This window comes from Aythya fuligula, chromosome 4 (genome assembly GCF_009819795.1).
Source record: "Aythya fuligula isolate bAytFul2 chromosome 4, bAytFul2.pri, whole genome shotgun sequence".
Taxonomy (NCBI): Eukaryota; Metazoa; Chordata; class Aves; order Anseriformes; family Anatidae; genus Aythya; species Aythya fuligula.
The window spans coordinates 57973833-57985934 of NC_045562.1; the positions used below are offsets into that span (position 1 = coordinate 57973833).

Genomic DNA, 12102 nt, shown 5'->3' on the forward strand with positions numbered 1-12102 from the left:
AGGCGAGTCCTCGGTTTTCTTCTCACAAAACCCTACTGTGAGAAAAACGGAGCTAACGCAGCCTGGATTCCTAGGAGTTTGTGCCTTTCCATCGCTCAGCCTCGCCCCATGTTCACCGGTGTGTACCCCGAGCCGCAGTACCCACTCCCACCCCAGTACACCTGGCCTCTCAGCAGTACTCCTGTACTAAAACAGAGACCTAAACACACAAAATTGTGACATTATACAAACACACGGTAAAGAGCGTGGTTTATTTCGCACCTCTGCTCCAGTAATGATGTGCAACAACAGAACTGTCACTTTAAATCAGGTTTTATTTTGAACGTTGATATTAACATTAAAAAAAAAAAAAAAAAAAAGAATCAAAGCCTTTCCATAGAAGTCTCTTAAATAATTATATATCAAGAGGTCATGTCTTTTTTTTCTTATTCTTGATTTTTCTTCTGGAGAATATGGCGTGTTTCATAGCCAATCTTTTATGGATCCCTATCTTTACCCTCTTCAGAGTTTTCTGTCTTTGCTTTTTGTCAGCTCTGTAAAGCAAGAAAAATAAACAGATTAGAATAAAACAGGGAACAGACTTTTCTACATTTGCTGATATTTTATATAATCTGTCCATATAAGTATATGAACTTCAAAGTACTGTCACAACAAGTTCACAGTACGTTCCATCTTATAGCATTACGACATTTAATGTTCCTAAAACTGTTTGTCCACTTTACTGCAATTTATTGATTTTCATTTATGTATTCATTCAGCATTTACCTTTAACTGCCTATAGGAAACTTAAAAAATGCCACTGACCAAGTATAAAACAGCACATACGGACTTTTGAGCTGAGAAGGTTATGTAAGAATATATAATAGAAAGGTGTAGAAGAAAACAGATAAAGTTTAATAACATTATGAAGTGCAAATATGTTACCCAAATAAAATTAGTAAGTTATTTGTTTTCTGTGCCCTACAAAGGATGCATTTCATAGCACAAAACATTGAGTAATTTTAATAAGTAAAATATTTACAGGTGTTTCTATTAGACAAATGAAACACACATTATTTTCAGTAAGAAATCAGCTAAATAAAATACTGATAGCCTGAAAGGACTAAACCATCCCAGTACAAGATATACCTGACTGAAGAAACAGATGAGGTTTCATGAATTTCTTTTAGTATCATTTTTACTTTTTTAAGCAAACAAAGAACTGTTAAGGGAAGGAGTAACATAAAACAAAATATTGCTGCATTTTAACTCTAATACTCCATAACAAAATCTTGGATTAATGTCATAGCAGGACATGAAGCAATACACCTGTAGTCCACTACAATCTAGCAGGCAGCTGGTGAACATCTTGATGCTGACCCAAGAGGTTAACTGCCTGAATCTCACTACCCAAGAGAGGTACATCATTGGGGAAGGAAGATCTGCATCTCCACTGTTAGTTCCATTTAAGTCAAGAATCACAAACAAAACCATACAACCTGCAGGGTAAGTTACAAAAGCGTGGGCCAACTATCCCAAACTGGAATAACTGAGCCAACTGCTGGACCATCTCTTAGCAAACCCCCTTCCCTCTTTTCAGTTAGTTCTTTCTGAAGACTATCAAATAGACTTCTTGTCTATTGACATATATATAAGTATGCACTTGTGTATGTTACAGAAGCACGGTCATGGCAGAATAAATGTAATTCATGTCCCCCTTATTAATTAAAATATTACATGGTCCAGATTTAGACCTTACTGCAGCAAACACTTGAAATACCAGATTGAAAAAAAAACCAACAACAACATTCTACAACAAAGCAAAAGAGACTAGAAACAACAAAAACTGTGTAGCGCCCTTCTGTGAGAAATCTGAAGGGGATAAAAGTTTTACATTACTTTAGATTAATTTTGAATGTTCTTGGCAAAGCTATGCCATGCACCATTCACCAAGTTTGGGATCTGTATAAATCCCTTTTGAAGAAGTCATAGTTAAGGAACTGGAAACTATAGGAAGTTACCTGTCTAAATGAAGCTGGTTTTTATCATATCCTCCTTTAGCATATACTCCCCAGCAACACAGCAAGTGTTGAAAAGCTGTCTGAATATACTGGAAGTGTTGAAAATACTGAAAAGACGGCACCAGCATGCAAAGCCTAAAATTCTGTCTTCCTAAATTATTTCTATGAAATAGGGTCAACTCTCATCTGAAAGCTATTTTTCATTATATTAATACAGTATCACACTTACTGGCATGATGTTCTAGTGCGGGAGAGACTGGGACAGGTACTGCGCTTGTGACCTGCCTTGCCACAAACAAAACAGCCAGCATCAGTCTTCTCACAAGTGTGGTTTTGAAGAGCACAGCAGTTGCAGTTGTTACAGTGAAACCAAGCTGCAAAACAAGTAACATGACTTACGATCTTGAGAAGGTTCAGTATTATCATTCTGAAGCTGAGTTTTAAATATAGGCTGTTTTATGAGGTTTGATATTTTGTTTTACTTTTTCAGGGATATAGATACTCATTTTCTGGTCCCTTACCATACTTGATAAATATTCATTAGAGATACCGTGTAACTATTTCAATATAACTGAATTATTTTGTCATTAGAGCTGTTATCCTGTACATGACCTTAACATGAAAAAACGGCTCACATGTTAAAATGGTTTTTCAAAGATACAATTTCAATACTGGCAACCATTTCAAATGGTTGCTTCAGCTAATAAAACATCACTCTAAATACAACTTCATTTGTGTATGAAGCATAACTTGATCATGCCCTCACAAACATTTTAGCAATTGCTTGTGTCTTTATAAAATTCTAATGAAAAAGTTTACAAAATTAGGAAACACATGACAGCTTGAAATATTTCAGTCTTCCCATAACAAATATAAGTCTTGAGAAGAACTGAGGTATATTTCCACTGAGTGGAAATAACTACATTATCTTATGGCAACTTGTGTAAAACAGATTTTTCCTTTAAGTTATGTCTTCTGTATGATCCCATTTTACTACTCTTACAGAATATTTTCTCTTCTGATTTGTCATCTCAGTTTCTTTGAAATATACCTTAAGTGTACTTTTATTTAGAGAAATATTTTTCTGTACTTACAGGGTTTTACACATTTTTTGCAAAGACTACAGTGTTTCCATTGTCTACCATCCTGCAAATAAAAGATGAATAAATGCAGTATTTGTTTTAAAAAACATTGATTCTATTTTAAAACTGAATTTCTAGTACATGGTCCCCATTATTTAAAGAAACAGGTCCTGTGAAGAAAGGACCATAATTGAAACACATCAGTGTTGAGAATCTGTGACAACCACAGTAAAATGACTGCATTTTGAAGTTAACAAGTTCTACAACTTCTGAAACATAAGAAGAAAGGTATGTGTAAAACAGACCACTGACAAAAGGTGTGGTCTTAGCGGCAAGCAGCTAACCTTTCCAGTCCTCTTTCCAACAGAAAGGAATCAGGAAACAGAAATTAATTCCCAGCAAGTTATGAATGATGTCCAGTGAAGTCAGCAAGACTACCAACTTGAAATGTCTGGGGTTTCCCAAGGAAATCAGTATCAAAATATTTTTTGTTACCAGACCAATTGCTACAGAAGTTATTAGACTATTGCTAAAATCATCACCCAAAAAGAAGTCAGAATACTTACTTTTGATGTACATGAATTGCATATCTCACAGTGCTGGTTGCCAGAACTAACGTATCGTTTACATATAGCACAGAACCTGGTAAAAAGAAAACTGTAAGTGTTTGGGTCCATTACTTACTAAAGAAGCAATATGAATGAAATTTATACAACAAAAATAAACATAAGGATTACAAAATCACTTTGCTGAATCAAAGATTATGTTTTTGATACATAAGCCACCACTTATGCCTAGAGCTTCAGAATCATTCAAACACTGCACAAAAAAGCAGCAAAAATTCAGGTGCAGGAATTCAAATTAGCAACATATTTTTTGCAGTACATTGAACCAAATCCCATTAATTGATCTCAATCAGTAAAATTCATTCATCCCTGATGCTTCTCTTGGTGTGCATGTTATTAACTAGTGTCTCAACGAAGCTGATTATCTGGGACAGCTGTACATCTCCATCTCCCAGAGGCGTACACATTTCCTATCATTCCACAACGGAAAATGTGAACTCCTTCTGGATGTCCAAGTCTCCTACACATTTTTTACAGAACATGTGACCTTACACTTAGTGAAACATGCTCTTGAACCTGCCATCCAGACGTTTGGTATGACAATACTGAAGAGCACATTCCAAAGTCTTTTGGAGCCTTTATACCCTAATTAAAAATAAACATTCGTTCAGTCTTTTGCCTGTTAACACAACTTACCTGTAGCCCTCTTCTACAGGAAGTACAATCATACTTGGGGAGAGGTTCGTGAAGATACGGACAGGAGACTGCCTGCGACCAGTCTTGCCATGTTTATATAGTGCATGATTATCATAGTCTACCTAGAAAAAAACATCAATTTTTAAAAAGAAGTCTTATATTGAATGCTAAGCACAGACAGAACTACTTGCATATTTATTCTCTTTATGAAATTGTCATTTTTATCTAAAGGACTCTAACCTCAAATTTGATTACAAATTCTACAGCAAGTATTTTGCCTCATTTCTTTTTAAATTTGTGCAACATAATATCAGACTAGACTCAGGAAACCAAGTTCCCACCACTGCAACTATCCTAGTTAACTTCTCCCTTTTTATTCTTTTGCATAGGGCATCTGAAATAACATTTTGGTTGTTTTATACTAAAGAAGGGGTTGTTCTACAAAAGTGCAACCTATTAAAAAAAAAAAAAAAAAAGAACTATATTGTTTGTTCTGTCCGGCAGAACAAGAATTGATGTCCATCTTAACCCATCTCAGAACAATTACGAAGTTGCAAACCCAATTAGCACTGCTTTTTCCAGCACTGCCTCCTAAAACATGCCCCTGAAATTCTCATCTTTGAACGCCCATAGGAACAGAATCTAGACTAGCATTAGTTTCCAGTTTTTTTCTAGGAATTCCATTCTACATAATACAAATATGTTGTCTGGAATACCCATGTCAAATTTTAAGGAGACTTGTTATATAAGAAAATAAAATTAACATCATCAATACACGATATAACTCTCAAAAGTCACTGATGTAAACATTCTTAAACAACTTGTAGAATGAATACGACATTAGAGAAACTGTTGCCAAATTCTCTCTTTATCATTGACAATTTCATTTATTATGTAATTCCAAAAACGTCCATTGTAATTCTACTCTTGTCCCAGTAGTTCTGGATAGTAAAGACCTTAAGCTTTCTTTTTACCAGGGCTGGGCATTACCCATCAAGCTACTGACATTTCAATAACTGGGTAAAATTAAACACTCTTCCTCAAGCTACCTCTTCACTTCTGCAATATGCACATGTTAAAATTAGTGCAAATTTTGTCATGCTGAAAACATTTCAGAAGAAATGAGTTAATGGAGAGGTGACAGACAAGCTAAAGGTATATAATAAGCTGTAGGAGTGTGACAAAGTTATCAAAGGTATGACTAATACAAATACAGAATCTGGGGTTCACAGGATGAGCATCACATGCTTTGCAGTGCCTCCAACAGAACAAAAAGTTGAGGAAGGCCCATCTGTGGCTAATATCATCATATCCCCTTTCATCATATTCCTGTTCACACTGCACAACTGAAATTTAGCAAATTAACTGGGCTTGGTCATACCTGATAATCCATCATACTGAAGCTTGGGAAAAATTCAAGAATACGAGACTCAAAGAAGTATGGAAATATCCAGAATATGGGCATCTCTTGGTTCTCATAACCTTGTGATGAAAAGATTTAGATTTACATTAAAAAAAAAAAACAAATGTATGTGAAGCATGAAAAAAAATACAGTAAATGTTCTGAATACATAAACATACACATGTCACTCTGGGCATAATAATTAGTTCTTTTAGGGGGCAGGAAGTTTTTAGCATGTTTATGTATACTGAGCTTTTAAGTTCCATTTACTTCTAACAATTTGTATCACCTGCCTAGGTTGGTAAGAAGTGTTACTATTTTCATAGCTTATTCTTCTCTATCTTAAAGTCCATTTTAATTGCAAAGGGGATTTGTTAAAAAAAAAAAAAATGTGGCACTTAGAAGAACTTTATTATCACAAAGGTAAATTAAACATACGGAAGTTTATTTTTAGAAATTATGAGTGCGTTGGCATTCACGCAAGTCACAAGAATTACAGACTTTTAAATAGGTACTTTTTCCTACAGTGATGTTACAGCTTAACCCACCTATCTGGTTGTAATACAATACCTTCTTTTTCTGTCTCCTTCCACATTGCCATCAGTTTTTTAAAACTGGAAGCCAGTGCTTCCACTAAACCTCCAAATGGGGGATCAGTCACCATAATAACTCTTTCATCTTTGTCTTGATTCAAGAATTTCCTACAAGTTTCATGTGCAGCCTGTAAGAAAGATTAATTTCTAAAAATGTAGATTAAAGAACTGTAAAAAGACTGTATTGGCAAGATAATTATTATTTTAGAAGTTTCAACTTTAACACTGTTGGTTATTTCTTCTTGTGTATATGAACCCTTCCATTTCATCCTAGAGGATTCTTTTTTATTTTCAAGAACTTGCTAAAGTTAGGCTTTAGAATGAAAAAAAAAACAAAAAAAAAAACTTATGTACACAGTGTGAAATGTACTGCACTGAGCATGTTTATACAAATCCGTGGCAGCTTACTAATAATGGCAGGAGAAAAGCAAACGATAGAGGAAATTACTGGGCTAAGTGCTTTGAAAAGTGTTTGGAATTAAATTACACTATGATCCTCCATAAAAAAAAAAAACAACCTACAGTAAATGTTCTATTGTAGCTGCAAGTTTCCTAACAAACTCAAGTACTTAATGTGCCATTTAAAAAGAAACAACAAATTACAAATTCAGCATTTGTTTTACCTAGGACACTAATTCAACTTCATTTTATGACAAATTTAATCTTTTGACTCGCTTGCCTGGTATAAACCAGGACAACCTCCTCTTCCCTCCCACCAGTACATCAGTGAACAAGTACTGGAGCATCCACTGGGCTTGTGAAGGCTGGGAACAAAACAATTAATTCTGTGGTAGCAACACAGAAACAGGGCTAACCAATACTTATGTAAGGCAACAAGTCACACCAAACTGTCTTTTAGGGAAAGCTGAGCTAAGGTAAGTAAACTTAGCATGAATTTAACATGCAACTTATCGTTGAACCAAGTGGGAAAGAATTCATGAAGAGGCACTGTTATTTTTCGATTTCCAGTATTGTTGACCGCTTTCATCCCATAACAGTTGCTTTCTAACAAACCATCTAGACTTGACCGGATATTCTTACAAAATTCTGCATCAACAACATGTACTTCTTTACAAAGCATTCAAGAAATACTTGCTCTTACCTCTCCACCAAAAAAATAATGATTAAACATGTTGTAGTGGCAGAATTCATCCTCTGTGTAAAATTGTGAATACCTGCAAAATAAGTTTTAACAGTAACAGAAAAATAGAAATATCTTCTTGCCTGCCCTAAGGGGCATTTACAGTGAAAACAAGACCTTAGCAAAGAAGGTTTTGATTACTGACAACACAGTACCAGGAATTATAAAGTACAATTATTTTTTCTCATAAACTAGCTGCCATTTGTGTATGTGTGTAGAAGTGGAGAAGAAAGAGATCGTAAACAGAAAACAAACACCAATTTATCTTTTAAAGTATTAAAATACAAATATTTGCACATATTCTTCAGGCAGATAAACATTTATCAAAACCTACCTGAAATCAATATCTAGCAGAAGGCTTCTAACCCTGAAATCTTCTTCTTGTGATGCTTTTGACTGGATCATTTCATGAAGCCTGAAGTATAATCGGAGCAAAGAGATTTAACATATAATCACTGGCTTCAGAAAATATCTTGCAAGACAAGAATGTCTGGTACTTTACTAAACCTAAAACCAAACAGATAAAGAAAATGGAGTAATCTGAATTTGAATAATTCTACTTAGCTTATTAAAGTTAGAAAACTATGTTAGTCTTAAAAGACTCAGGTATCATCTGGTATCATCACTAGTGGATCACCATGAAAAAAAAACACCAAACCATAAGCTAAGAAACTTGTTATCCGTTTTGTGAGAAACAAAGGACATTTAAAAAATAGGTGGCTGGGTGGGAAGTTAACTGCAGTGCTGCTACACTCTTCTTGTGTATCTTGTGAGCTCTAAGCAAGGTCCCGCTAGATGCCTGGATAATTCCAACCAATTAAAGCATAGTGAACCTCTTATAGGAGAATCTTAGATTATTTAAATTTTAAATATTAGTAAGCTGCACAGTTCTAAGACAGTACTATTATTTGAAAGCATAACAATCCCCACGGACGTACCTAGGTGTTCCAACGCAGAGCACTCGTCTAAATCCTAACGAAATAATAAGGTCCAGTAGAAACTGGCAACTTCTGTTTGCAAATAAATACTGTGCATTTGTTTTTTTATTTTCCAGTGGATACAGAAGTTGACTGGGACTTCTTAACTGGGCAGTGGAGATATCACACAGAATCTGGTGACTGGAATGTCTTCCCCATTCAGCTGGCAATAGCAGTAGCTGACATTCCTGGCAAAACCTCCTCTTTGATAACGGCAACAGAACAAAATTCTCGTACCTTTAAAAAAAATAAAATTTTGAAAAACCCTCTATAAAAGAAATGAAAGAAGTTTCATATTTTGTAATACATTTAAATAGGCATGTTGCTTAAGCTGCTTTTATAAAATTCCACTAACTGCATGTCAACGAAGTACTTTTTATGAAAAAAAATATTCAAAGACATTTTGAAAAAGCCTCCCCTAAAAGCACTTGGCAATAATACACTGGCCAAATACATTGAGAGTTCCCAGAAAATAACTCAGTTACAGAGCAAAGCCTCTGTAACAACTACCAGCAAGCAGTCCTGTATGCTTATACACAAGACTCTCAGATTATTATTAGTGTACTGCATTTGTGTCTTTTCACACTGAAAGTTAGGAATAACTTTTTGAACTCACACCACTACTGACCTCTTGCTAGTACATTGTGAGCATTAGCGTAAGAAGTATATATATTTTCATATATATAAATATCTATGAAAAAGAAGACAGTTCCTGGGTCAAAAACACCATGTTATAATTAGATGTTTCATGCTATTTACTTTTTGCAGTCAATCATTTATTATTTTTCTAAATATCTCTATTATGTCCACATTCAGAGTACCTTAACCTATGTAAGACTGATTTTTCCTAAAGAAAATGCATTTAGAAACAATACCTTTCCACATTCTGTCTGTGAGTAAAAGGCGGCTGATGATTTCTATTATATTCTTCACGTGCTGCGAGCCTAGTTTCTGACACCTGAAAAATTTACGTATATAAGAAGTTACAAAACAAACAGGTATCACTGCGTTGTAGATTCAATTTCAGTATTAAACAAAAAGGATCAATCAAAGGTCTCATGGTTCAGTTATCCTGCTCAGGAAAACTATTACATTCCTTGGATTCCCCACTCAGAAACAAGCATGACTGCGGTGTAGTGGCACGCTGCGAAACAGAAGTCTCTCTGAATTTAATCCATGCAAAAACAATAATAATTTCATTCTTCTACCACATGTAATACTGGGGGAAAAATCTCAAAACATGTTTATTATGCAGACAGAGAGGGATGTACTGTCTATGAATGCATTCCAACAGCTGCATTCCCTCTGCAGAGCTATGACCTTACCCTGCACGACTGACAGTGGAAAAGCATCTCAAGTCTTGTGTGTGCTGTTTTTTTAAAAGCACGTCAGCTCTGCTGATTCTCTTACTTTGCTTCCACACAACATACTTGTTTGTTTTATAGTTAACAGTTTCAAGACATTTATACAAAACTTAGATTTGTTTAAAGGGTGAGACAGGGAAATTCAAAGGAACAAAAGTCCCTGTGACACAAGTGACCTTAATAGTGAAATTTTACTAGGAATACCATTTAAATCAATACAAGTGATTAACCACTTAATGTTCACTTCATAAAACTTTTCAACAGTAGTTAGGATAGGGTTGAAAAGTTTATGAACCCAAATAAATTCCAACCTGTCAACGTGTTGAGGACAATACCCACAAGATACTCATTAATGTAACACAGAAGGGAACAGAATGCGGCGTACAGAAGCCATGGCAAGCTTTCCATCAATACACACCAATCTGAACTTTGTTGCCCCTCAGTTTTCTGACCAAACATCTTTAAGAAAAGTGCTGCAGATCTTCTGAGACTACTGAGCATCCCACTGGCCCCACTATTTCGTGTATTTTACACACCATCTTCCTATCTCCACCACGCTTTCTGTCTTAGCCATGGAAGATGAGAACCACTTGGAATGAGAACTATCGTTTTTTGTTCAACATCTCATGGTATTAGCAAAATTCATAACTTGAATTCCTTAGTGTTTTGGTGATACAGAAACAAACACCAGTTTTGCTCAAAATGTACACAGCCTTCCTTGAAAGCTATATATGAAACACTTCTCCACTGCAAGAATAGTCCACTACCTGAATACAAACTATTAGACGAAATTTACAAAACAATTGCCACGGATTTTCAGAACATATTTTTTTTCAGTTTTCTGTAAAATAGAGCAAAAAATCCCCAATGTTTACTTAGTCTGAAGCAGCCCTCGCTTACCTTCTCATCCTCCCACTGGAAAAAGTTACAATCTTTTCTATCCCTACAAGCCGAGCAAGCATAAAATCTTCTCCCCTCCTCTCTGCCGTGGCTGACCTTTACGAAGAGGAGCGCCGGACCTGCGGGACAGACGCCATTACACCTCGACACACGGGACACATTTTTAACATCTTTAACACCCCCGGACACCGCGGTCACTCAGTCAGGGCCCCCAGAGCCCCTCGTTGGGACTCAGGACCCCATGCTCACCGTGTGGGCAGCTGGGGGCGCCGGGCACCGCGCCGAGCAGGGCCAGGGCCGCTCCCGGTGCCGGTGCCGGTGCCGTCGCCTGCTGCCGACCGCCCCCCGCTCCCGCCCCGCCGCCGGCCGCCATCTTCCCGCCGCCTTCCCGGCAGCCCCGCGGCGGGCTGGGCCTCCTGAACAAATTTTATTACTTATAACAAAAATAAAAAATAAAAACGCAACTCCTCCCCCTGCAAAAGAAACACGCCCCGAACACGCTTTACGTCAAGGTGATGCTTCTGCCAAAACTGCGCTCTTCCTAACGTTACGCCGCTGTTAGTCCGATGAAGTCCTTAAAATTAAACATTACAGTTGAGAAATGCAAATAAAGGATGCTTAGCAGAAATAACGTTATAAATTGTGGAACAATTCTGGAAAAAAAAATCACCATTTTTTACTTCTCTGCCCTTCTCTCAATAAGGATTTCTAAATCTACAAATGGGGTCTAGTGCTACAAGTACTCTGGTTGAAATACCAAAATTAAAAAATAAATAAATAAAACAAAAACCAAGAAAGCAACACCACACAGAACAAGAATAGGCAAGGTTTTGAACTTCAGTTGCTCCTTCCTATTAACCGAGGTACCACAGCTTGGCGTGTTGTGTAAACAGGTTACACACAGCACCTGTTCAACACCTCCCACTAAAGCAGTAAATCAAAACCAGGTGTTAAAGAAGAGATGCTTTTGAGGAAGGACATGTGGAAAGAACAGAGAAGAGTTTTGTGAGTTTTAATTTTTTATTTAAAAACAAAGAACAACACATGCCTAGACGAGGTGATCCTAGGACCCTAAGCATTGACAAAAACCCCAAACCAAAAAGCAGCTTTGCAGCTTCACGTTCAATTTCTCCCCCCATATCATCAATACCGTGATGAAGCCTTTCAAGATCTAGAGAGCATGTACGAGTGTTCTGGTCACCAAGTCATAACAACTCAGTTACTATGAAAAACCAGTAAAATAGTACAGCGTGGCATGAGGAAACACGTTTCTGTATAGCACAGACTGCAGAGCACAGTACACAAGGGCCAGGGCTTTTAAACTTACCTTGCTGTGCCTCTTCAGCTACATCACCTCAGTAGATACAATTTAGCAAACACT

The 12102-nt window shown here is 36.5% G+C and overlaps 1 protein-coding gene across 1 annotated transcript; it reads right to left on the bottom strand.

Annotated features, from left to right (window-relative positions):
* Window positions 1–371: 371 nt before the first annotated feature.
* Window positions 372–11094, bottom strand: ZCCHC4 (zinc finger CCHC-type containing 4). The gene is made up of 13 exons (XM_032186358.1): window positions 10971–11094; window positions 10722–10840; window positions 9333–9415; window positions 8419–8694; window positions 7815–7895; window positions 7442–7514; window positions 6317–6467; window positions 5726–5826; window positions 4345–4466; window positions 3649–3724; window positions 3095–3146; window positions 2230–2374; window positions 372–533 (listed from the first exon to the last, which is right to left on the bottom strand). The coding sequence occupies exons 1-13, from the start codon at window positions 11092–11094 to the stop codon at window positions 410–412; spliced, it is 1527 nt and encodes a 508-aa protein (XP_032042249.1). The 3' UTR covers window positions 372–409.
* Window positions 11095–12102: the final 1008 nt, after the last annotated feature.